Source organism: Hemicordylus capensis, chromosome 1 (assembly GCF_027244095.1).
Source record: "Hemicordylus capensis ecotype Gifberg chromosome 1, rHemCap1.1.pri, whole genome shotgun sequence".
In the NCBI taxonomy this organism is placed as follows: Eukaryota; Metazoa; Chordata; class Lepidosauria; order Squamata; family Cordylidae; genus Hemicordylus; species Hemicordylus capensis.
In genome coordinates, this window is record NC_069657.1 from 147,955,653 (window position 1) to 147,981,541 (window position 25,889).

The 25,889-nt window shown below is 45.9% G+C and overlaps 1 protein-coding gene across 7 annotated transcripts in view; it reads right to left on the bottom strand.

Annotated features, from left to right (window-relative positions):
• Nucleotides 1-58: 58 nt before the first annotated feature.
• SPEG (striated muscle enriched protein kinase) overlaps nucleotides 59-25,889 on the bottom strand; it is a 164,949-nt gene continuing 139,118 nt past the window's right edge. For all 7 annotated transcript variants that reach the window (XM_053284322.1, XM_053283565.1, XM_053285046.1 and 4 more), the window contains 9 exons: nucleotides 25,618-25,785; nucleotides 25,173-25,295; nucleotides 23,767-23,931; nucleotides 22,699-23,470; nucleotides 13,437-13,676; nucleotides 5,078-5,301; nucleotides 4,160-4,235; nucleotides 3,402-3,551; nucleotides 59-2,217 (listed from right to left, as the gene is read on the bottom strand). In XM_053284322.1, coding sequence (XP_053140297.1) covers nucleotides 2,013-2,217; nucleotides 3,402-3,551; nucleotides 4,160-4,235; nucleotides 5,078-5,301; nucleotides 13,437-13,676; nucleotides 22,699-23,470; nucleotides 23,767-23,931; nucleotides 25,173-25,295; nucleotides 25,618-25,785 — 2,123 coding nt within the window. In that variant the 3' untranslated portion in view covers nucleotides 59-2,012. The remainder of the gene's footprint in view (nucleotides 2,218-3,401; nucleotides 3,552-4,159; nucleotides 4,236-5,077; nucleotides 5,302-13,436; nucleotides 13,677-22,698; nucleotides 23,471-23,766; nucleotides 23,932-25,172; nucleotides 25,296-25,617; nucleotides 25,786-25,889) is intronic.

The window sequence follows — 25,889 nt, forward strand, 5'->3', positions numbered from 1 at the left end:
TGTAGGGGATGTCTCCTATTACCTCCCAGCTTCTCCATGGACCACACAGAGCCATCTGGATTATCCACTGCCTTTTATTTTGACTCTTGGTTGTTTTGCTTGCTCCACACCAGAGGGAAATTAGCACCTCCACATTCAAAACACATTGGGCGTGGGGTGGGGCATGGACAGAAATGGGAAATCATGAATGTGGATTCACACAGCCAAGCCGGGACAGGAGAGTTGCATTCATGCAGTAAGTCCTGGGCCCTGGCCAGACCCTGGGTCTGCTTCTAGCTTTCTTCAACAGGTAACACTCCCAACTGTGCTAAATCCAGGCTTGTATCTCTTCATCTCCTGAATATCTCCACCCACTACTGAATGTCTGCAGCTGTGACGATTTGTAGACCTAGTTCTCCAAATGTCTTCTGCTCTTTTCAGTGGGCCATGTCTAGTCTGGATCCTTATGGAGGCCAGGCTAGACAGCAAAATAGAGAGACTCGGGTCTGCTCTTTCAATGTCATGTGGACAAATCCATTTCCCCGTACTCTGTGTGGCTTCATTAGTGCACCTGAAGATCAGAGATGCAGTCAGCCACCACAACTACCACAACGCTAAGGAATCAGAGGGCCATGATAGTCAGAAAGCCCATCCCATCGCCCTCCTTATTAACAGTGAAACCAATCCACACCAGAGATACGATAGATATGCTAGGAAGGGTGAGTGGGAGAAAGGAAAAGGTGCATGAGTTCAGAGGCTCTGTGCATGTTTCTGTGGGATTCATTATGAGTGTTCCGTCGGATCTAGGATGGACTGTGGCAGAACAAGCATTGGCGGATGGGTGTATGCATGTATGTAAATATTACATGGAGAGTGGGAAAGGGTGTATGATGCATGTACTTGATTCAGGAAGGTATGTAGGGGGAGAAGGAGTGTGTGTCTGCGTCAGTGCTGAAGGTACTGAAAGTACTGTAGAGTGTGTAGCTCTCTGTGGATTTCCAAAAAACATGTGCAAAGTGTATGGAGGTCAGCAAGAAAAAGATGCTGCATAATGGGATGCCGGCAGAGTAAACTGTGAAGAACTCCTGGTGGGTACTTCATATTGTGAGCTTCTTCTGGGCACTCAAGCAGATGTGGGTGGAGAGGAACCCCAGGGGCACTACCACCATTAACCCTTGATGTCTCTCTCTGCCCTGGCATTCCATGTTATTGGCTGTTTTCCTAAGTGTGGGGTTGGTATGAACTTATATATGCCCTCTGCCCCAGCCCCTGCCTTGGAGACTGGACATCTGAAGAACTATTCCATCCCTGTGCTGTATGACGTCTATCAGTGATGCAGTTGCCAATTCAGAAGTGCAGGCGCTCTCCATGGCAGCCCCCATGGCCATGCCCACCCCAACAGCCAGAGAAGCCAAGATGTACCGGTGCTCCATCCCTGCGCGTCCCTCCTCCACTACATACATGATGTTTGCGCAAGTGGGGATTCAAGTTTCCGGGTGCTGTTTTGCCTTCATTGCAAGGCTTCAGGGCTGATCCCTCTTTGTCTTCTTCCAACTCAGGTTGATGTCTAGAGGGAAGAGATGGGTGTGCAGATGGCCATGTTTTGTGTTTGCTGCTGTTCAACAAAAATGATTGTTGCCCCGAGGCACCTGACCTATACAGGATATTGATGCAGCCCGTCGAGCACAGTCTGAGAGAGATGGTGTTTTAATGAGGAAATCTCGGGGGTTTCTCCCTTTGGCCTTGGCCTGGTAACATCACTGCTTCAAGGCATTTCCCAGAGCAAGTCTCCCTTCCCTGAACCCAACCCCACAGTAGAGAATCCTGTCAATCTGTCATCAGGCACCGCTCCACCCTTCTAAGCCAGCCTATGCCAGGACTGGTGGGTGGAGGGAAGGACAGCGGCCAGTGCTGACGACCCTTCCTGATCCATGAGGTATATCAACCAGTCCCACCCTGGCTGGGAGGACGGGTGCTTGGCCCATCACGCCCCCTGCTGGAATGTTCTGTGGCTCCTCCAGCAGGGCAGGCGGCTAGGGCATGTGGCTGCTGGCACCATGGTAGGAGCGCAGTAAGACCTTGTGCTTGGTGGCCACCTCGTTGCGCCGACGCTGGTGCTCCACCAAGAACTCTTTCAGGCGACTAGTGGTGAAAGTGAGGGTCTGGCGCCGCAGCTTCATCAGATAGGCATCCTGGAGCCACGGATTGGCAAAGCAGTCCTTGATAGTGGGACGGCTCCTGCAGAGCAAGAAATCCGCATGGGGTGAACATGTGAAACTGTCTTGTATTGCGCATTGGTCCACCTAGCTTGACTGGTTGGCTGGCATACTGCACAATGTTCCATCTGCCTTGCAGTGGAACATTGCAAGAGTGCCTTGCACAGAACACAGGAATCTCTCTCTCTCTCTCTCTCTCTCTCTCTCTCTCTCTCTCTCTCTCTCACTCACACACACACACACACACACACACACACACACACACACACACACAGCTGTGCGATGGACACCCATGATTTCCAATGGTCATCCATCATGCAAATGCATGTGTGAAATTCTTGCATTTCGCACAAGAGTGTTCTTGCACAACTGCATGCATGTTCTATTACAAGGCAGACAGAATGGTGTGCAGTACTGTATTCAGAGAGGAGTCTTTCCCAGCCTTATCTGAAGATACAGTGATTGAACCTGAAACCTTCTGCATGCAAATATATGCTCTGCCACTGAGCTCTGACCCCTTTCATTGTGCATCGTGAGAGGCTGCAATTGTCATAGCTCTTGCTATCTTCAAAACAAAAGGGCTAGGAGAATGAGCAGCAGGTAACACGGCCACATGATCTTCATAGTGCGGGGAAAGCAGGACAGAGCTCAGTTTTGCCCCCTCCCCTCTCCAGCCCCCACTTCTCTCTCAGAAAGAGTCTTGCTTCTTATTAAGCTTTGGTGATCACAATCCTACATAACTAATAGTGTACAGTGCAGTGTCTTGTAATTTTTAATAATTCTCAGTGCCTAATAAAACAGGATCACACGAAGAATGTCAAAGGAATGAAGAACACATGAAGCTGTCTTGTACGGACTCCGACCATTGGTCCATCCAGTTCAGTATTATTTACTGGAAGCACCTGTCTAGGCTCTCAGACAGAGGTCTTTCCCAGCCCTAACTGGAGATTGAACATGGGACCCTCTGCATGCAAAGAAGATGCTCTATCACTAACCTCTGGTCCATTCTGAATGACTGTTGAAGAATTCCATGGCTAAGTGCCACCAGAACCATTAAACAGACACCTCCACAATCTGACTTGAAGTCCCCCCAAGTTCTGGGTCTGGCTCCTGTGAAACCCTTTGCATACGGCAGCTCTGCCCTGCTAAACATCCACTGACAATGCCCTGAAGCATATCATCCTCCTTTCCCTACCAATCACTCACCATGGCTGGGCAGAAAGAACCTTGCGAATGAAGAGCGCAGCACTCTGGGAGACATTGGGGTACAGCTTGAAAGCATCATAGCGCCCTGCCAGGATCTTGCTCTCTATCTCCAAGGGATCCACTTCAAAGAACGGTGTGCGACCACTTAGCCTGATGGACAGGATATATAGTAGAGAAGGAAGATAGTCACACCCAAGAGGGCACATGATATCTCTCATCTGTCAAGCCAGTGTGCCAAACTGTAGATGAGAAAGAGCACTTCCATGGGAAGCACAATTATTTTTCAGTGGCATATGGAGGATGCATATGAACATAGGAAGCATGTTCTTATATCGGTTCATGTAGCTCAGTATTGCCTGTACAGCCTGGCAGAGGATTCTCCCAGGTTACAGGCAGGACTGTCTCTGAGCCCTGTCTTGGAGACGCCAGGGAGGGAACCTAGAACCTTCTGCTCACATGTAGTCTCCCATACAAATGCAAACCAATGTGGGCCCTGCTTAACAAAGGGGACAATCCATGCTTGCTACTATAAGACCAGCATTCCTGATGCCCACAGGAAGTCAGGACAGCATCAGGGATATATTATTGCAAGCTGATCTGGTTTGCTGCTGTCACTTCAGTGAACCTCGCCAGATGAGTCAGAAAGGGATCTAAAACCTGTGTCTTCTGCCTAACATACCCCTCTAAATCCACCCAAGCTTCACTGTTAGTCAGATTCTTGTATTTACTTACTCCAACCTCCAAAGTCAGTTACTTACATGATGTATGTGAGCACTCCCACACCCCAGACATCAGCTGCTGAACCAACGGGGTCTCCCTTCACCATTTCTGGAGCTGCACAAAGGGGAAAAAAACATGATATCTCAATGGATGGGCTGCCTTGGAAAAGTCTATATAGGGTCCTGGGAGCTTCTGCTCATTGCACTGGACAGACCCATTGACCTCAGTAGGCCACAGAATTTAAATTGGTTGAGTCTCTCCATTGTTGAGTTGCTAGTAAAGGCCAGGGAACTTTGGTTGCAGTGTTGCCTCAATGCAACAAGAGGTAACTAAGAAAGGTATGGACAGGCAACCATCAAAGCAAACCTCAGGCCAAGGAATGCACACTCAAGGCAGAGATGCATGGCTGAAATATGCTTAGCTGAGCAGGGCCACATGGGAATGGACCCTTATAACTGGCTTGGGGTGTTAGTTTGCAGTGATGGCTGGAAACTCTTTCATGATTCCTACAGGGGAATACCATCCCACTGATTGTGAACAATGAGAAATATTCAGAGGGGCTCATGGGCCTCTCTCAGAACCTCGTGGGTTCTGGCGTCAGGAAGAAACAGCAAGTATCTGCCCATCAGCTGTTTTGGAGAGAAACTAAGGAAAGTCCGACCTCCATCTCCCATGTGAACCCTGCAGAGAAGTTGAGTTATGCCTGAAACTAAGTACTTGTGATGTGGGAGTAGGAGAAAGGAAGTGGGAGAAGAGCCCCTCTCTGCTCTCTTAATGCCCTTCTCAGCTTCCTAGTGTGCAACTGCTATTCACTACCCACATATATGGCCAGTCTCTGTATCTTAAGTGTTCATTCCGTGGCATACCTACTTCACAAGCAGCTTGCTTTGCATGTATCCCTTCTTGTCCCCCTCTGCCTAATCCTGTGGCATGCTGGCTCTATAAAAATTACTCACCCATGTACTCTAATGTGCCGACACGGCGCCCCAGCTGGCGCAACACAAGCGGGTTGTAAGTCTGGGCGCTGCCAAAGTCTATGATCTTTACTGTGTTTGTAGCAGAGACAATGACGTTGTCAGGCTTCAGGTCAAGGTGGACAATGCGCTGCCCATGAAGGTATTCCAGTGCTTGCAAGATCTGTGTGACATACCCCACCACGTCATCCTCTGAGTAACGGAACCTGTAGGCACAGACATGCAATCAAGAGGATGAGGGAGACCCCTCGAGCTCACAGAGGCTCCCTTGGGTCTGTCTGCACTGGGACAATTAATCCTAAAGTGGTACCATTAGCCCTAAACAAGATCTGTGATTACTTGGTTAATTATAGTTTCTACTTTTTGTAGTGGCTTATGAACCTCTTTTTGTTTCTCTTGCTCTGAAGCTTTTTTGTGTGTTCAGCTCCATTCAGGAACAGCCCAAGATTTTTTGCTGATCTTGGCAAAGGAAAGCTTTGACTTCACCCTGTCCTTGTGTGTTATCATATGGTTAGCAGAACAATAGGATGATCAAGAGTTGGCCTGGATATTGTTTTCTTACTTTATTTTAAATTTCAGTAACAACTATTGCACTCTTGTGCTCCACAGTGATTAATCTAAACTAAACACTACTCCTGGATTCCCAGACATCATCATTAACATAGAGGCTAGAATCACCTATAAGCACGTCCTGAAAAAATAAATATATCTAAACATGCAAGCAGGAGCTTTCTTTCAGGACAAATTACATAGCCAGGGCAGGTGTCCCTGGAATTTTGGTACCTAGGAAATTGCCTGGAAAGCCTACAAGGTTGTATTGGTTTTCCTCTTACCTTGCTTTATGTGTTAGTTCTGGAGGCTGTTCTCATGTACAGCCTAACCCAGGCTGGGAATGCCCAGCCACACACAGAGACTGGCGCCTAGAGTTTTCCTCATCATGCCTAGATCACAATGTTGTGTGCTGCACTGTGGGATTTATGGAGGCTGGGACAAGGAGTCCCGGCCTCAGATCAATCTGCCCTGCTTCACGCTGCATGGAGCAGGGCTGATTGTGTGGGAGCACTCTCCCACCGAGCTGCCAACCATCTTCTTGGGGGAGAAGGCAAGGTTTGAGAAGCTGTCCGCCTGTCCACCCCCTGGTAGGTCATGTGAATGGTCCTCCAGTTTGCTACTGCCACAGGAGCAATTATAGAGCCTGGAGCCTGGTAAGCCAACAGAATACCCCAAGCAAAACAGGCCAAGCGACTGCCAACAATGAGGTCATTCATATGATCAAAAACTGTGTTCTGCCAGGATTTGGGAGCTGTGAATGCTCCCAATTTTCAGTTGTGTGGAAGCAAGAGAAGAGGAAAACCTGGGTAGAAGTGATTGTGTGGAAGCAAGGTAGGAGGAAAACCAGAGTAGCTTTTCCTCCTACCTTGCTTCCACACAATCACTTCTACCCAGGTTTTCCTCCTACCTTGCTTCCACACAACCGAAAATTTGGAGCACACAGCTCCCAAACCCGGGTAGAACACAGGTTTTGATTGTGTGAATGACCTCTAGGAGTTCTGAGAGCCTATCTGGAAAAAATACAATACAGTATTTGTCCCTGGCATGATGTTTTCCATAATTAAAACTCCAAAGAGCAGCAGTTTGGCTCCATTGTTTTCATTAGTTTCATTGTTTGGCTCCATTAGTTTACATTAGTTTCATTGTTTTCATCATCTGTCTTCACGGCAGAGGATACTGAGCATATACCTGTTCCCGAAACAGGCTTTTTGGGGATGGAGGCTAAATAACTGAGTCAGATAGAAGTGACAAGAGATGATGTTCTAAACTCTGGAAAAGATAAAAACTAGCAAATCACCCTGGCTAGATGGCATCCATCCAAGAGTCCTTAAAGAACTCAAATGTGAAATTGCCGACCTCCTTGCCAAAATATATAACTTATCCCTACAATCAGGCTCTGTGCCAGAGGACTTGAAAGTAGCAAATGTAACAGTGATTTTCAAAAAGGGATCCAGGGGCGATCCGGGAAATTACAGGCTAGTTAGCTTAATGTCTGTTCCAGGCAAATTGATGGAAAGCATCCTCAAGGATAAAATTGTAAAGTACATAGAAGAATAGGCTCTGCTAGGGGAGAACAGGCACGGCTTCTGCAAAGGTAAATCTTGTCTCACGAACCTTGTGGAGTTCTTTGAGAGTGTCAACAGGTGTGTGGATAAAGGTGATCTGGTTGAAATAGTATACCTGGACTCCCAAAAAGCTTTCAACAAAGTTCCTCATCAAAGACTCCTGAGGAAACTTAGTAGTCATGTGATAAGTAGACAAGTACATGTGTGGATTGCTAAATGCTTGAAGGACAGGAAACAGAGGGTAGGTAAAAACTGAGAATTTTCAGAATGAAGGGAAGGAAAAAGTGGGGTCCCCCAGGGATCTGTACTGGGACTGGTGATTTTTAATTGATTCATAAATGATCTAGAAGTTGGGGTAAACATCGAAGTGGCCAAATTTGCAGATGACACTAAACTATTTAGGGAAGTAAAATCCAAAATAGATTGTGAGGAGCTCCAAAAGGATCTCTCAAAACTGGGTGAGGGGGCAACAAAATGGCAGATGTGGTTCAGTATTGGCAAGTGTAAAGTGATGCACATTGGGACGAAAACTCTCAGCTTCACATATATGCTGATGGGATCTGAGCTGTCAGTGACTGACCAGGAGAGGGATCTTGGGGTTGTGGTGAACAGCTCGTTGAAAGAGTCAACTCAATGTGCAGCAGCTATGAAAATGGCCAATTCCATGCTAGGGATCATTAAGGAAGGGGATTGAAAATAAAACTGCTAAAGTTATAATGCCCTTATACAATACTATGGTGCAGCCACACCTGGAATACTGCATACAATTCTAGTCACCACATCTAAAGAAGGACATTGTAGAACTGGAAAAGGTGTAGAAGAGGGCAACCAAGATTATCAGGGGCCTAGAGTATCTTCATTATGAGGCAAGGTTAGAACACTTGGGGCTTTTTAGTTTAGTAGATGACTGCAGGGAGACATAATAGAGGTCTATAAAATCATGCATGGTGTGGAGAAAGTGGATAGAGAGAAATTCTTCTCCCTCTCATATAACACTAGAACCAGGGGTCATCCCATGAAATTGATTGCCAAGAAATTTAGATCCAACAAATGGAAGTGTTTTTTCACACAATGCATAATCAACTTGTGGAGTTCTCTGCTGCAAGATGTGGTGACAGCCAACAATCTGGATGGCTTTAAGAGGGTGGATAACTTCATGGAGGAGAGGTCTATCAACGGCTACTAGTCTATAGGCCACCTCCAGCCTCAAAGGCAGGATGCCTCTGAGTACCAGTTGCAGAGGAGTAACAGCAAGAGAGAGGGCATGCATGCCCTCAACTCCTGCCTGTCGGCTTCCAGCAACATCTAGTGGGCCACTGTGTGAAACAGGATGCTGGACTAGATGGGTCTTGGGCCTGATCCAGCAGGGCTGTTCTTATGTTCCTAACCTTGCTTTATAGACACCTAAAATTTGGCTATGCTTCAGTTCTACCTGCTGATTAGTTCTGTGTAAAATTGGTATTGTTGTGTGGATGGACTGAGGAAGCCAGGAGCAAAGAGGCTTTTAAAACATTTAACAGCAGCAACTGAAAGGCTTTCCAGAACTGTTTTTGCTGCTCCAACTCCTTCTCAGTCAATCTCACCAATGGCTTTCTTCAGCTGACTGCCACAAAGTCTATTATGTGAACCAGCCAATCTAAGCAAAGCTGCGGCATTCTACTGTGTGCTAGGCTTTGGGAGTCAGATATACTGCAAGCTTGATACACCAGCACTAAGATAAGTTTGTCTAATAAGACTGAGTGCCCTACCCCATTTTGTCTCTCATCTTTACTGACTCAGTCAAATCTCCTCCCCTTTCATACAAATATGATGCATATTTGTATGCCACCTTTCAACAGAAGTTCCAAAGTGGTTTACTTAGATATAAATAAATAAGAATGGCAGATTCACCAACTCAAGTTTTGTTAGGAATATTGCCAACCCCTGAAGATTAGCCTAGTGTTCCAGAACCAGCAACAATATCCATTAATGGCTTCATGCTGTGAAAAATATTGGGGGGAAATAGAAACAAAGGCTGACATGATGAGGAAAATTACTAAAAGAAAGCAGTCCATTTGAAATTAAATTTCAATTTCAGTCCATCTGAAATTTAATTTCAGTTGGACGGCTTTCTTTGAGTAATTTTCCTCATCATGTCAGACACTATCTCCAAGAATAGCCACCAAGTTGGCAGTCCTGCTAGGGAGGTGCAAAGAGATTTCAGTATGTGCATTTATGTTGAGGTGGAGGGGATTCACAGCAAGGGTCCAAGTTCTTCTATCTATCTATCTATCTATCTATCTATCTATCTATCTATTCTTCAATATATTCAACATTAAATCCCGCCCCTGCCAAAATGTACTTTAAGAGCATTTGTGGCTACTTTTTCTACCATGCAATGACCAGAGATATAGATATAAAAGTAAAAAACAGACATTCCTAGTCACATGCACTCTGAAAAAACAGAGGTGAGGCAACCTTCTACCTCCCACTCTTCTAAATGGTAAGCCAATCATTTCCTGTTACGTTGAGTCCATTTAGGTCCCCCGCCCCAATGCCTAATTCCTTAACCACTCTATTTATTAGATGCCCTTGTTTTGTCTCCCAGTCTCCCCTGTGCTCCTCTGACTGTGATCTTTTGAATTTGAATCATAGCCTAAAGATGTTGCAGTTTCCCCGCACCCACCCACTTACTCTAGTTCTGTTTCATCAGCAAAATCTAACATTCTGTTGAAGTCATTAATCATAATATTGAACAGTACTAGATCCAGGACAGAGACAGAATTTTTGGCTGCCAACACTAATAAAAGGGGGCAGGGTGCCACTGCCTTTGGAAAGCTGTATTCTATACTGAATACTTTGAAATAAGAGTGTCTATAAGATAAGGGTGTTAGCAGCACTGACAGAAACCATCTGGGGTCTTCTGACATTTAGTATAGTACCCAGAGCCACTTCCCATGATGAAAATATTTTTATTATTGCAGCACCAACAACATATATGGTGCTAATGGAGGAAGGAAGGAAAAAATACAGACAGAAAAACAGCCAGACCCACATCCCTGCCCCCAAGGAATTTACAATATAATAGACATTTCAACCATGAGCAGAGACAATGACCAGAGGGAAAGAAAGGAGACACGAGGGGGAATATATAGTGAGTATATCTAGTTACATGCTCACAGAAATCCACTCCTCGATCATTCCCATGACGGAATAGTGTGGGAAGGATATCTATATCTCCTTTTCTTTCCTAGATTTGCAGAAATGCCTTGCAGGGTGATTACTGTGAATAAGAATCATAATGTGGGAAGTTAGTCAGGGGCTACATTTCAGTCAAACTGGGCCCTTGCTCAGAGCATCTAGGTGTGCCCTACAGTGACCTCTAGCACAGCACAACCTCCTTGTTCCTGTCCTCAGTTTATGTAAGATTATTGTCTAGAAAATGACAGTGAATATGTTTAAATATTTGGGTAAAGTGGAGACGATTGGATTAAATGACCTTCATTTTCCTCCAGTTCTACTATGCTAGAACTTTTTAGTACAGCTTGTCTTCTTTCATTGCCCTGAACTGAACAGTCCCAGTTGTCAACTCCATCACAGATTTCCAGGAGCATTTTCAGACAGGGAATTTAGTTCGCTTCTCCTCTGGAATGGAGGGTATATGTTCACATATCAGCCAGATTTACCTCTAAGTCCCTGCAACCTATTGGGGAGCACTTCACACACACAATTCGGGTTTTTCATTGCACATCAAGAACATAGCCTGATTTATATCCAGGGTAAAAAAATCCACTTATTGGGTCGGTTTTTGGGAGCAAATTCAAACTCGCAGTAAAGACTCACAGTAAACCCACAGTAAAGCCTGCTGTCTGGAAATGCTCCAGATCAACTAAAGCAGATCCACGCACCCAAAGACCCCAAAGTATGCAACCAAAATGATACTGTATAATGGGTATAAGAATAAAACCAACCCTTCTTTCTTTTAGTTATTTGATTCAACTCTGGTCTAGAAAATGATGACCTTCTTACTGGAAACCTTTCCACATGAAACCCAATGGTTTTAAAGATGTTTTTGTGCACAAGGTGTTTTCAAGAAATTGGTTATCTAGTGTTTCCTGTTCCCCAAATATAAGTATTAATGAAGGAATTCATATCTATATGAAAGGTGTTAATTGTATATCTGAGCTAGAGCAACAATAAACCAAAAAGAAAACAAAATTATACATGCCAGACAGTTTTCTATTTGGAGAGACTGGAATGATGACACATTTCTTTAAATTATGATTTTCTGTGTAGTCTTGAAAAGTTTTCAAATTTAAAAAGGTTTACATTGGCGTTTTCCAGATTACCAGCACCAACATACTCACAATGTATCCGCGAAGTGCCCCTCTGCATTCAGCAGGGTGCCGTTCATATTGCCAATGCCTTGATTCAAATCTTAATGATGTGTTTTTGCCCCACAGCATTGTAAATGTGCTGCAGGAAAGTAGCTGTATTTCTCCATTGTAGGGAGCCTTGCCCCGCATTTTATCCGTTGCAGCGTGTGGCAGTATGGACAGTTCTTTGCCCCCCACCCAACCATGCTTGCTTCCTCTGCCCCCTCACTGCAGGGAGAGAAACAGGCAGGGAGAAATCTCAGCTCTCCCCTCCTTTCCTTCCCACAGATCCCAAACCCCACACTTCCCTCCTCCTTCGCTTGCTTCCAGTATAACTTGAGCTTGTCAACACAGAAGGGGAGGAGAGAGCAGCTAAGCAGATTTCTGAATCCAACCCTTTCTCGTGCACTTTTTACTGAAGAGGAAGCCCATTTAACGAAATAATTTACTTCTGTGCAATCTCACTTGCTTACTACAAGGCAAAGGGCAGGGAGAGACAACTGTCACTTACTTAAAAGGAAGCCCATTGAACTGAATCATGATTCATTTACTTCTGTGCAATCCCACAGCCCTCACTGGAGGAGTGCTTGCCTCCCCTCCGCCTCTTCCCTCCTGTTTATTTATTTATTTCTCTGGAGGTGTGCTGCCGCCATCCTCCCTCCTCAGAAGGCCCAGCAGGAGGGAAGCATGGCAGAGAGGAGAAAAGTGCCCCACCGCTGCTGCATGGCTCCCTGGCCTTAGCGAGGCTCTTCCTGGGGCACTGACTGAGGAGTGGCGGAGGCTGTTGCTGCTGCTACGGCTGCCCCCAGCAGCCCTGGTGGGGGAACTGAGGGGCCGCTGGCTGCTCCCACCACCATCATGGAAGAGAATGCCCAACCGGGCACACCAGTTCCTCGCTCCCCCACTTCTAGGCTCACCACAGGATTTCCTTTCACTTCTCAATTAAAAATATATTTTTTAATTTATTCCTGGAATCACTTGTGCAAGTTTGCAACAATGAAATGTTTTGTTTTGGAATGGTGCTCCCCCCACTTGTGGATTAGTGCAAGGCAGCTGAGAAATAAATAAATAAATAAATAAATAAATAAATAAATAAATCAGTCATCACGTCACACATATTCCACGATTCCATTGGCCCAAATGGAGCAGGAGGAGCAGATAAATGCATTTCAATGAGAATATGGACACTCCTGCCTGGGAAATACGTTGCAGCGGTCGGAAAATATGAATGGCCACCAGCTTACAACGAAGCATTAAACAACCCTTTACACTTGTTTTGAAACCATTGCACTATTCCATCAGTTTACAATGCATTAACCATTGCAAATCTCGTAGTCTGGAAAACGCCATTCAGGTGGATGTCAAGATGTCTTAGACTAGTCACCTCAGCCTGGCTCTGGGGCAGCTTGAAAATATAGCTGTGGTAAGATTTTAAATTAAGACCAAATCTGTTTTGATGTTCCATACTTTAGCTATGTGTTGTGTTCTATAATGCTTTAACAAAGTTATATAAGTAAACCTGGATCTTAAGAGAAACTCTACATCTATGTATTTTTTAATCGTCAGTATGATACCCTATGTGAACTTGGACCTACTGTATGTAGTAGTGTATTCTCTAGGTTGGAAGTTTTCAACAACTCAGCTAGCTAAATTACTTGATGTCATCTAATGCTAGAGGTTTAAAAAGTCCCTGTTAGAGCCAATCCATGACCATTGCTGATGTTCCTTAAATCAAAAGTTCTTCTGTCTGTGAATCTGTGTCACTTTGCTTGTCTACCCAAACTCTCAGTTGCCCCACACCTGCCCCTCTCAGACTTGGAGCCTCTTTCTTGCGGTCCAACCACCACCACCCCTCTTCCCACAGCAAACCTGTCAACAAAGTGGTAGAGGATTTCCTTCCCAGTGCAGTGTTCGGCTATCAATACCAGATAGCGGGGTGTGATATAAGCTTCATGCAGTGTCATGATGCGCTCATGGTGCAGGCCTTTAAGGATCTCATATTCCTGCAGGACATTCTGCTTGCCTTCTGCCTCATATGGCACAATCTTGGCCATAAAGCGCTTGCCCGTGGCGTTCTCTTTACATTCCCGGATCACTCCAAACCTGCCCCTGCAGAGACATATGGAGCATGATCAGTGCATGTCTGGATGCTTGCTAGAGCTGTCAAACAAAAGCAAAGGCACAGTCCCCCACCCAAACCCAAGAAAATGCAAGGGACTGAGTCCATTTTGACACAGAGCTGATTGGTTTCAAACATCTTGTGCAGCTTGACTTATTATCAGTGTCTGAGCTTCTTTGTAAAGAGAAAAACAGGTTGCTTACCTGTAAAAGATGATCCTTGAGTGATCCTAAGTATTCACACTACTGGGATGCACGCCTGAGCAGGAGGCCAATTGGGAAGATTCTAAAAGCTTTGTGTGGAGCTCCCGAATCTGCCCACGACGCTCATGCATCTGCTGATATAGGCGGCCGCAGTGCCATTCTCCTTGGTTCCTGGATGACCGCCAGACGTCAGCGACCATTGTAAGTGGAACTGGAGAGGTAAGTGAGAGAACAGGTAAGTAAAAACATAGAAGTTGCCCAGAGCATGACCTCCAAGAAGAGGGGAGGCTGGGTGGGATGTGTGAATACCTAGGATCACTCAAGGATCATCTGTTACAGGTGATCCCAGTGTATGAAGGTGATCCTTCATGTGATCCCAGTGTATTCACACCACTGTGCGATTAGCAAGCTCCTAGAGGAGGAGGGTTTCTTGGCCCTACCATGTGCGTTGTTAGGATACAATTTGTTTCAAGACACCCCTCCCAAAACACACATCGTTGGAGTAGGGATGTGCATGGAAACCTTCGGCGCCGGCGGGGGTAGTGCTTTAAGGGTGGGGGAGGGTGTACTCACCCCTCCCGCCACATTTCCCCCACCGGCGCATTGTTTCTTTTAAGCCCCTTGGGGCGGCAGCGTTCCTCCCTGCCGCCCCGTCTTCCCTGTCGGCTGGAAGTGGCCGGAAGTCGTGAGTGCGCGTGCGCCCATTGTGCGTGCGCGCGCACAAGGCAGAAGGGCACACGCGCGCACACAACAGGCGCACGTGCACTCGCGACTTCCGGCCACTTCCGGCCGATGGGAAAGACGGGGTGGCAGGGAGGAACGCTGCTGCCCGGAGGGGCTTAAAAGAAACAACGTGCCGTTGGGGGAAATGCAGCGGGAGGGGTGAGTACACCCTCCCCCGCCCTTAAAGCGCTACCCCCGCTGGCGCTGAAACGCCCCCAGTGCCTAAACATTTCGGAGGCCTTCATAATGGCCTCCAAAACGTTTCGGGCACATCCCTACCTCGGAGGACTGCAGGTCCAGCACATAATGTTTAATGAAGGGGTGGTCATGGAGACTCCTGATAGATTGGCAGCTGAAGATGATACCGCTCTTGTAGAGTGGGCTTTAACACCCTTAAGTGGGTCTTTGCCTTGAGACTTGTATGCCTCAACTATGGCTTGGACAATCCAACGTGACAAGCGGTGAGTGATTCACATGCCTTTCTTGTCCTTTCTATAGGAAACAAAAAGTCTACTATCTTTACAAAAGCGATGAATCCTACCCAGATAAAAGGCCAATGCTCGATGGACACCCAACTTGTGTAGAGACTGCTCTAAGTCAGACTGCAGGTTACAGAAAATCTGGCAGGATCACATCCTGGTTGAGGTGGAAACGAGTTTATTTTAGGAATAAAAGATATGTCCATACACATGACTACTTTGTCATTATGAAACCTGGCATAAGGGGGATCAGTCCTTAAAGCACACAACTCCCTCACTATTCTGGCTGAGGTGATATTCTGGCTTTTGAAGTTTCTCAAAACCAAAGCTGCAGAGCGTGCATGCGTAGTTTTGCGTGACCTACCACAGCGGTACATGAAGCCATTAGGCCCAGTAAAATTTGTATTTGGTGTGCAGTCCTCACAGGGGTCAAGAGGGCCAGGTTTACATGGCGCAGAAGCTTCAGCATTTGCTCTTCTGGAAGGAAAACTCTTTGTTCTTTTGAATCCAACAATGCTCCTATAAACAATATGGACCGTTTAGGGGTCATTTTGGACTTCTTGTAGTTCACAATGATGCCTAAATTGTCGAGAGTAAGCAGAAACATATTCAAATCCTGCTCCAGTGTGTCCTTGGACTGGGGTGTCACAAGCCAGTCCTCCAAGTACAGGTATTGCTCTAGCCCAAGGCGACGGAGATGAGCGACTACCATAGACATCACCCTGGTAAACACTCTTGGGGTGGTAGAGAGCCCAAAGGGCAGGACTTTGTATTGGTAGGCTAGAGGGCTGACCATGAAACCAAGGTATTTTCTGTCCTTTGGAAGGATCCGGACATGAAAGTAAGCATCCTTTAAATCGATGGCAACGAACCATCTGTCTCCCACTAGAAGTTGAATCATGGATGCAATGGAGATAATGTGAAATTTGGTCATCCGTACAAATTTGTTGAGTGTTCGGGGTCCAGGATAGGATGGATGCCTCTGTCCTTCTTTGGCACTTAGAAATATCTGGAATTGAACCTGCCCCCTTAGATGACTGGGGGGACAGGCTCTATCATAGCTCTTTCCAAAAAGAATATTACTTCCTCCTGTAAAGCGGGGGTAGGTGTTGTGGATCTTATGCCCATGAACCAAAGGCAAGTATCAAATAGTATGGCGTAGCTCAACTGGACTATGGAAAGCACCCATTTGTCCATAGTTATGAGTCTCCAGTTGTCCAAATGTCAGGAGATCATAGGTACTTGGGCAGGAATGTCCAAGTTATCAAAGGTTCTGTTTCGAATTCTCACCATTTGGGGTGTTGGAAATCATAGGGTGATTTCCCCCTACGTTGGTAGAGTTTACTTGGAGGTCTTGAGGATTTCTTAAAGTCTCTCTTGTCAGTGGGCTTGTATTGAGACCAGTACTTCCTGTAGGGAGCATTAGGTACATAGGAAGGCTTTCGCTTAGACTGATAGCCGGATTGAGTAGTTAGGACTGCAAACAACTTAACAGTCAATTTTGATTTCTTCAATTTTTCTAATGTATCATCAGTTTCAGAGCTGAAGAGACCTTCACCCTCAAAGGGGAAATCCTCAATTTTCTCCCTAGCCTCATATTGCAATGTGGAGGAGAGAAGCCAGGTGTGACGTTGCAAGACTATTGAACCCACCATGTTCTTTGACTCACAGTCCATCAGGTGGTGAGCTGTGCTAATTTTTTGTCTAGTAATATCAGCTGATCTGATCTCCAGCTCCTTAATTTTTGCCTGCATGACTTCCAGCTTGGTATCAGCAAGCTCCTCCCACAAGGAGTGTTGGTAGTGTGACATACACGCAGTGTAGTGGGCAATATGCATTGCCAGTGTGCTAGCTGAATACAAACGCCTTCCAAGGGAGTCTAACTTATGACCCTCTTTGTCAATTGGGGCTGCATGTTGTTTACCCGAGCAGAAAGATGATGAATAGTTAACCACCAACAAGTTAGGTTGTGGGTGTTTAAAAAGGTATTCACAACCTTCTTCTTGGACCTTATACATATTTTCAAGCCACCTGGAAGTGGGGGCTGTAGTAGACAGCTTCTTCCAAACCTGTTTTGAGGCCTGTAGCAGTACTGGTAGCATAGGCAATGCAGTAGGTTGGGAGGTTTTTGCAGTTTGCAAGAACTTATCAACGGGGTCTTCAATATTTTCAATAACTTCTTTCAGGCAAAGGCCTAAGGCTTTGGCCATGTCGGCAGTCAAGATATGATAATGCTCATGTTCCTCCTTGGGTGAATCAGAGGTCTTCTTAAGCACCTCATCGTCTGGGGAAGGTTCCGATGGGGTCTCAGTGGCTTGTGAGTCCATGTCTGAATCTGGTACAGGATCCTCCAGGATGGGAGAATGCCCATCAGACAATGGGGTACCTCATGGCGTATGCTCTGTGGGTATTGAAGCCGGACTTAGAGGGTCAACTGGCAAGACTGGTTGTAATGGTGGAAGAACAGGTTGCACTGTGGATTTGATGGAATGAGTGGTGCAAGAGGTGACTCAGGATCAGTTTGCGTTGACATGGTAACTTGAATCATATGGAATGACATCAAGCCTGAGGTGATTGTATGTGTAACCTCTCTGGGACAATGGAAATCATGCGGGCATAAAAAGATGCCTTCATCTCTGACTAGATCAGTGTAGCGCACCACACGCAATGGTTGCGCATAACAATCAGTATGAGTAAACCTTTCAAAAGATGGATGGGCTGTTGACTGGAAAGTCTGATAGGCGCAATCGCCCCCTCCTTGATGCCATTGTGAGGAAGCAGGGCATATAGGGCTGTAGGAATGGGCACTCCAGAGTTTTTCAGTTTTCCATTTAATCAGATTTAGTCTCTCATCCTCCATTAAATGGCCACGGGTGACCGGGGAAAAAGATGGGGTCCTTGGAACTTCAACCACATCATCAGTATCACTGAGGTCAATAATACTTGGATGAGGTGGAGAAAAAGGGTATACACCCTGAGACAGTGCTATGTTAGCTTTCGAAGGCAGTGCCAAAATATTACAAGGAGTAACTTATGTCATTATTGACAGTGAACAAGTGGTCGTCAGAGAGCCTAATGTTAACATCCCTTCATTTCGCGCCTCCCTTTATAGGCACAATTTTCAACTTTGGTATCGTAAACTTTGGTACCAATGACTACGATAACCCATTTCCTGACATTGACTTGTTAGATATCGGTACTTCTTTCAGCTTTGACGGTGTTGATGGATGTTTGAACTTTGAAGATTTCACCAACGTTGATTGCTTCGATGTCGATGGTTTCTCTGACTCCAAGCTTTTTGACGTCAAGTCCATCTTCGACTTCTTTTGGGGAGCAGACATCGAAGTGGAGGACGAAGAGCCAGCTCCACATTTCAATTTAGTTTTAGCCTTCCTGATTTGACCTCTTTCGAAGTCAGGGAAGAGGGCTTTGGTGCTCCTTCCTTTGAGACCTGCATCAGTGTCGAAGACTGACTAGATTTTGGGCTCAGAGTCGATGTTGACCTCATTTTTTCCTTACTTAATTACTTTGCAGACAGGGGCCACATTTTTGGATGTTGAAGGATCGACCAGTTTCAATACTAGGGTGGCCGTTGAGCTCAACCTTGATAACAGAAGTTTTAGTGCCAAATTGTAAAGAGCGTCCTTCAACCTCAAAAGTCTAATTTTCCAAGTCTGTTTAGAAAAATCCTGAAAATCTTAGTTTTAAGTATTATGTTTTTCTCCTAAATAGAGAAGACACAGAGAACATCGATCTGATGAGGGGAAAGTGGTGTTACATTTCTCACACCTCTTAAACATATTTCTTTCTGTCTGTCATGAAAACTGTCAGACAAACAAGAAACCTACAATATTCTCAAAGATATATTTTAGATTGATAGATATAGGTATAGGTATAGATATTTTCTCTCTCACTTATCCAAATGGTTGAGGCGGCAAACCCCAACCAAGCAGAAGAATCTTCCAAGGTGTCCGTACTGGTTGGCGGATGGAAAGGAACTGAGAAGAACGGTACTCTGACTGCCTATACTGACGGATCATGCGTGCTGTGGGCAGAGTCGGGAGCGACACATGAAGCTTTTACAATCTTCTTGATTGGTCTCCTTCGCAGGCTCATATCTCCAGTGATGTGAATACACTGGGATCATGTCAAGTATCTGGCAAATATCAGAACAGCTTCAGAAACTACAACCTGCAAGGGGAAGAGAAAGCATGATTCATACTTCTTGTTCTCCATACTTCTTTGTAATGTCCCAAACACAATGTTTTGTTTTGTTTTGTTTTGTTTTGTTTTGTTTTGTTTTGTTTTGTATCTATCTATCTATCTATCTATCTATCTATCTATCTATCTATCTATCTATCTATCTATCTATCTATCATATTTTTATACCGCCTGATATGTAAACCTCTTTTCACCTTCACATGGAGAAACATGGAAGCTCCAGATACAGAGACAGTTCCTACATCTCACCATGGAGCGGGGAGAGGTACTTCTTCTGATTTGGACATCACAAAGAAGCATAGAGAACAAGAAGTACAAATCACTTCTGCTCCTCACAAGTCATAACATTTAAAGCTGCTTTCAGTTGTTAGCACCTGGAGCATTTCCAAACAGCAGGCTTCACCATGGGTTTACTGTGGGGCTTTATTGTGAGTTTGAATTTGCCCCAAAAAACTGACGCAAAAAGTCTATTTTTTAATCCTGGACATAAACCAGGCTAGGCTCTAATGCACAGTGAAATACCTGAATCATGTCTGGAGTGCTCCCCAACAGCTCACAGGGACTTTGGGGCAAATCTGGATGATATGTGAATATACACCCTCCATTCCGGAGGAGAAGCAAGCTAAAAGCCCCATCTGGAAATGCTCCTGACAACAATTGATACTCTTTAAAAAGTTCCTTGGTTGGGAGTTTGCAGAGATGAAGCACATCGAGGACTAAACAAGCCTGATCAGACTAATGAAACTTACTTAATGAAAGAAGAGTGTACTCTGAATTATATAATTGTCATAATAGTCCTCTCCAAATCTTGCCTTGAGCCTACTAAAATAAAAACAGGTTGGGAGAGTCCCTCAAGGAAGTCGTGAATGGGAAAGATAAGGCAGAGAGAAAAGGAAGGTTATTTTTAAACCCCCCTCTTCCCCTCCCCCCACAATTCCTCACCTAAGAGGTAAGGGCATCATGGGGTGGCCGGTGCCATATTCTGAGAGTTTTCTGGACGTGATGACAAACTCTACAATCATCCAGTGGCCCCTTGGGTTGGCTGAGAAGTAGTGATTTGTGGTCACAATCCCTCATCCAAGATCATTCCCTCCCATTTGAACTCAGCACTAGCAACTAAACAATGCCCTGTGCTGACAGAGATATGCCTCACAGCATGAGGGAACTGTTTCTGCATCACCCTTGTCCACGGTGGGTTTGGGGAGCTGGAAGGAGGCAGGGAGTCATTTTGAACACATACACCCATATCTTTGAGCAAGTGTTAGGGATCTCTATTATATCCTGCCTGACTCACCTGTTTCCAGCCTTCAATATTTGTACTCTGTAGTGAAGTAACCTGCCTAGAGAGCAGGAGGCTGTTGGTTTGAATCCCCGCTGGTGTGTTTCCCAGAATATGGGAAACTCCTACAGTATATCGGGCAGCTGCGATATAGGAAGGTACTGAAAGGCATCATCTCATACTATGCAGGAAGAGGCAATGGTAAACTTCTCCTATATTCTACCAAGAAAATCACATGGCTCTGTGATCGCCAGGAGTCAACAGCGACTCGACGGCACAACCCTTTCTTTTCCTTTTGTATTACAAATAACTCCCTCCCCGTTAGACAAGCTGCATCCAGGGTACCATTACTGTATGTCAGACCAAGACGGTTTCTTTTGAGGTGTATCTCTTGAGGGTTTCTCTTTAGTTCTCTACAACCATGAGGCCTGGCACTGTGGCACTTGGAGTCTTAGTTACTCCTAGGCATGCCAACATACAGCCAATTCATATGGCACAATCCTGACAAATTTGGCACTTGATAAGCCTGTTGCCACTTGATCTGAGCAGTTCAACCTTCTGCAGAACAAGATGATAAAATGGAGGTGGTAGAATTTTGGATTGTACCATTTTAGACCAAAGGTGGGAGAGTGTCATATTTTTAAATATTCCCTCATACAAATGGTTCACTGCATAATAAACTAGTGTATCAGGAGAAGGGCTTCACAAAGCAGCCTAACAAGCTCCTTTTGCTATGGAAACCACTTCAAACACTTTGTTGAAACAGTAAAAACATTTTCTAAACAATAAACAATCAAACAAACCCTGCTCTCTAGTATTTACTAGATACAGGGAGTCGTATTTTACTTGAGGGAGCATTCAAAAGTCCCCCCCACCCCCTCATCTTCAGTGGTCCAACCCAAAATATAGTCTACCACCTTGTTCTGCACAATCTGTAGAATGAGATCAGGTGGTAAAATTTAATCTCTGGCAGATTGATTGCATGAGGAGAGCTGGTCTTGTGGTAGCAAGTATGACTTGTCCCCTTAGCTAAGCAGGGTCCACCCTGGTTGCATATGAAAGGGAGACTAGAAGTGTGAGCACTGTAAGAGATTCCCCTCAGGGGATGGAGCCGCTCTGGGAAGAGCAGAAGGTTTCAAGTTCCCTCCCTGGCAGCATCTCCAAGATATGGCTGAGAGAGATTCCTGCCTGCAACCTTGGAGAAGCCGCTGCCTGTCTGTGAAGACAATACTGAGCTACATAGACCAATGTTCTGACTCAGTATAGGCAGCTTCTTATGTTCCTAAGTGGCTCCTGCAACTCAGCTGTCACATGATACTTGTAGTTTTCATGCAATAAATATAATTCTGTGAACTGATCTGCAGAGATAAGAAAACAACAAGAGAGAAAGAACTTCTCTCACTGCGTCGGTGCCCTTACTATTTTCCATCCTTTCTGCAGAGATGAGAATCAGAGGACCAAATAGATCAGCTGTGTGTGTGGTCAAAATATACTACAAGGGTAAAGTAGGGAATGCCCCTGCTAACTGGGCAAAGAGGCACCTTTTACCATGGTGATTCTCTTTATTTAGCAGGGGGAGAGTAACTGGCCCTATCCACCCCCAGCACAGTACCTCCAGTGACTGTTGCTGGTGTCTATCCTGTGTTTATTTTTAGAATGTGAGCCCTTTGAGGACAGGGAGCCATCTTATTTATTTATTATTTCTCTGTGTAAACCACCCTTAGCCATTTTTGGAAGGGCGGTATAGAAATCGAATTAATAATAATAATCAGCCTATATTCTGCGACGATATCTATAACAGCAACAATATTGATTATAAAATTCAGCCATCCTAGGTCCTTGGGAAGGACTCGATGTCTGGATAAAACAAACCAGTCAATAACACCTGTCTGACTGTGTAAAATAATAATAAATAATAACCATTTTTTATTTGCATGCACAAGGCCCCAGGCTCAGTCACTGGTATCTCCAGCCAAAAGAATCAAACTCTGCCTTGGAGAGCCTCTGTCAGCCAGACAATACTGGGCTTGATGGACTAATAGTCTGGCTCGGTATTAGGCAACTTCATGTGTTCATATGGTATGGCAGCATACTGTGTGTCCCTTACCTTGCTTTCTCATCCAGGAAGGTGTAGGGCTTTTGAGGGACTCCTTGGCGCAATGACGAGTCGTCCTTTGCAGCTGGAGTCAGCCTGCCCTGAGCACCACTAATGGTGTCCCTGCCAGAAGCAGTGCTCCGGCTCAGGAAGCGTGTATGGGAAGGCACCTCCTCTGTGGTGGGGGTAACTGGGGGGCTGGGTGTACCTTCCGTGGTGGTGGGAACACCTGGTGGCATGGAGATAAAAGATGTGGCTACATAGGGGACAGCTTTGGGGGAGACAGTTGCTGGTGAGTGTGCCATAGGGGTTCGCAATACAGGGTTGATGGGTGAGAATTTGGAAAGAGAAAAGCCAGGGCTGGATTCTGGGGCAGGCAAGACTTTGGTAGTGTTTGAGGCACTCTGGGCATTGAGAGAAGATGCAGTCCGGGAAGGCTTTAATGTTGGCTCTGGAGAAGTTGTGATGGCTGGGCACTCAGAAGAGGAGACATCCTTGGAGGACTGTGCCATAAGAAGGGGTTTTTCTTCCTCTGCAGCCAGAGGCTTCTCCTCCTTGGCCTGAGTCAATGACGGGACAGCAGGAGACTGTCCCAGCATAGGCACCAACCCCTTATGCTCCTTGGAGGGCATGGAGCTGTGGGTGGAGGGCAGTGGAGCTGTGGTTTTGAGTGTTGGCTTGGGAGACTGCTCAGATGGGGTCTGGGTGAATCTGGTGGAAGCCATTTTCTCTGGGGCAGTTATATTCTTCTTGGCAGTGACAGCTGAGTGGGCAGCCTTGGGTTCTAAAAGGGATGAAAGAGAACATGTTAGCCACAAAGGAGGGGAAAACTGGTCCCAGCCCTGTCTGGAGTAGGCCCTTTTCAGTCAAGGAAGAGTGGTAATCCCAACTTTGGCAGAGCCAGCTGAAGGGAGAAAAGCAGCTGTGTGTCCTGATGTGGAGTTTGCTGGCAACCAGTCTGTGAAGTACCTGCCCCCTGAACTACATGGCAAACACATCCTCCACAAATCACATTTTGACCCACTGGTTGGCTCAAACAGAGCTGGAGTCCAGGACTAAGATCATCTCCCTGATTCTCACCTGCACTCTCAATGAACACCTTCCCTGAGGGGTTGCTGTAGGGGCCTTGTCCGGCCTTGTTGGCGCAGGCCACACGGAACTTGAGGGTGCTCCCAACTGGAAGATCCGTCGCATTGAAGTAGCAGTCAGCAATGCCTGAACTGACTATTTTCCACTCATGCTCCCCTGAGGAAGAAATACAGGGATATCAGCCAGTGGGGTGGGTCTTCCCATACAGACATAGTGCTGTTGGGGGCGGGGGGCACTTGGTTTGTGTAGTGTAGTGTTGCTCTTTGGCTCAGCAGAGATGGCAATGAAGAGACTGTCCTTGGGAGACAAGTCAACATCCATGGAGATAGATGAGGACTCCGGGTCTTGTTCCTGCATTGATGCTGAATCTATAAGAAATTAGTATAGAACCAAAGAAGGCAGTGGGGAGGGGACAAAAAACCTACCCTTTCCTGCCTTGATGTATCATTGGCTGTTTGGGAATTGGCAGGCAACCAAAGTGATGGGCAGGTGGAAGACCACTAACAGTGCTATTGCAGTTCTTAAGGACCAGTTCCAAAAGGGTTTGGGGACCACTCTAAATGGTGACTGCACTTTAATGTATGTGTAAAGGCACAAGGGATACTTTAAAAAACAACAACAGTGAAAACACTGTCTTCTAGATAGGTGTTCAATAATGGTATCTTAAATACATGATCAGCAGCATGATTTTATGGGGAGGGTGGCTGGATTTACTTGGCAATTATTGGGAGAAAACCTTCTTTGCACTTTGTTCTATTTGTGTTTAACTCTTGTTTTAATCCCTCAGGGAGTAGAGCTGGTCTTGTGGTAGCAAGCATTACTTGTCTCCTTAGCTAAGCAGGGTCCACCCTGGTTGCATTTGAATGGGAAACTAGAAGTGTGAGCACTGTAAGATATTCACCTTAGGGGATGGAGCTGCTCTGGGAAGAGCAGAAGGTTCCATGTTCCCTCTCTGGCTTCTCCAAGATAGGGCTAAGAGAGACTCCAGCCTGCAACCTTGGAGAAGCCACTGCCAGTCTGTGTAGACAATACTGAGCAAGATGGACCAAGGGTCTGACTCAGTATATGGCAGCTGCCTATGTTCCTATGACTTGCATGGTTTGTGCTATAGGATCATCAGAGTGATGCTGTATTTTGCACATGAGCATGATGGGGAATATGACATCCCAGATAGTCCCACAAGGGATGGACCGAGAAGGCAGCAATGACTTTGCTGGGCCCAATGTCCTCTAGAATCTCTGTGGGGAGGGGAAAGGCTGGGATGGACACAGAACCCCAGCAAACCCAAAAGCTGAGCAAAAAAGAGATAGCAACACAAGATAGAGAGTGCGCTTGGCCATGAAAGAAATCACAGAAAGCAGCTGGCAACGTTTGCCACATCCCTCAGAGGTGCGTACCATCCATCTTGCGTTCCAGCGTGTATGTGCAGGGTGCCCGACTATCTGCTGGCCTCCACAGCACCAGAACTGTGTTCCTGTACTTTTGAGGGATTTCTGGGGTGCCTGGTCTCCCAGGAAGTCCTGTTAAGAGTAGGGGTGGGGGTGGGTGGGGGAAGAGACATGTATAGAGCATATGAATATGAATATGACAAATACTTATACAACATCAACAAGAATTCCCAAAGTAGTTTCCATAGATATAAATAAATTAAATGAAATGGCTCCCTGTCCCCAAAGGGCTCACAATCTAAAAAAGACAGACACCAGCAACAGCTACTGGAGGGGTGCTATGCTAGGGACGGATAGGGCCTAGCATGGATATAAATGATGTGGCAGAGAAAGGCTCATAGATTATTGGCTGGGGGAGAGGGAGAATCATATGATACCCTCCTTCTGTTCTTACGTGCCACAGCCAGGGTACAGGAACTGGTGGCAGTGCCCAAGGCATTTGCAGCATTGCATTCGTACAAGCCCGCATCCTTCTTGGAGGTTTTGGAGATGGTGAGCAGCTGACGGCCATCCTTACATGCCACAATGTTGAGAACACCCTCTGATACCAAGGGATGCTTGTCTGGAAGGAACAAAGGAATACAACCTCATCAGGTTCACCAATATGTCACACACTCTCCATCATAAACCTCCCCCCATCCCCACTCCAGCTTGGGCAATACTGCT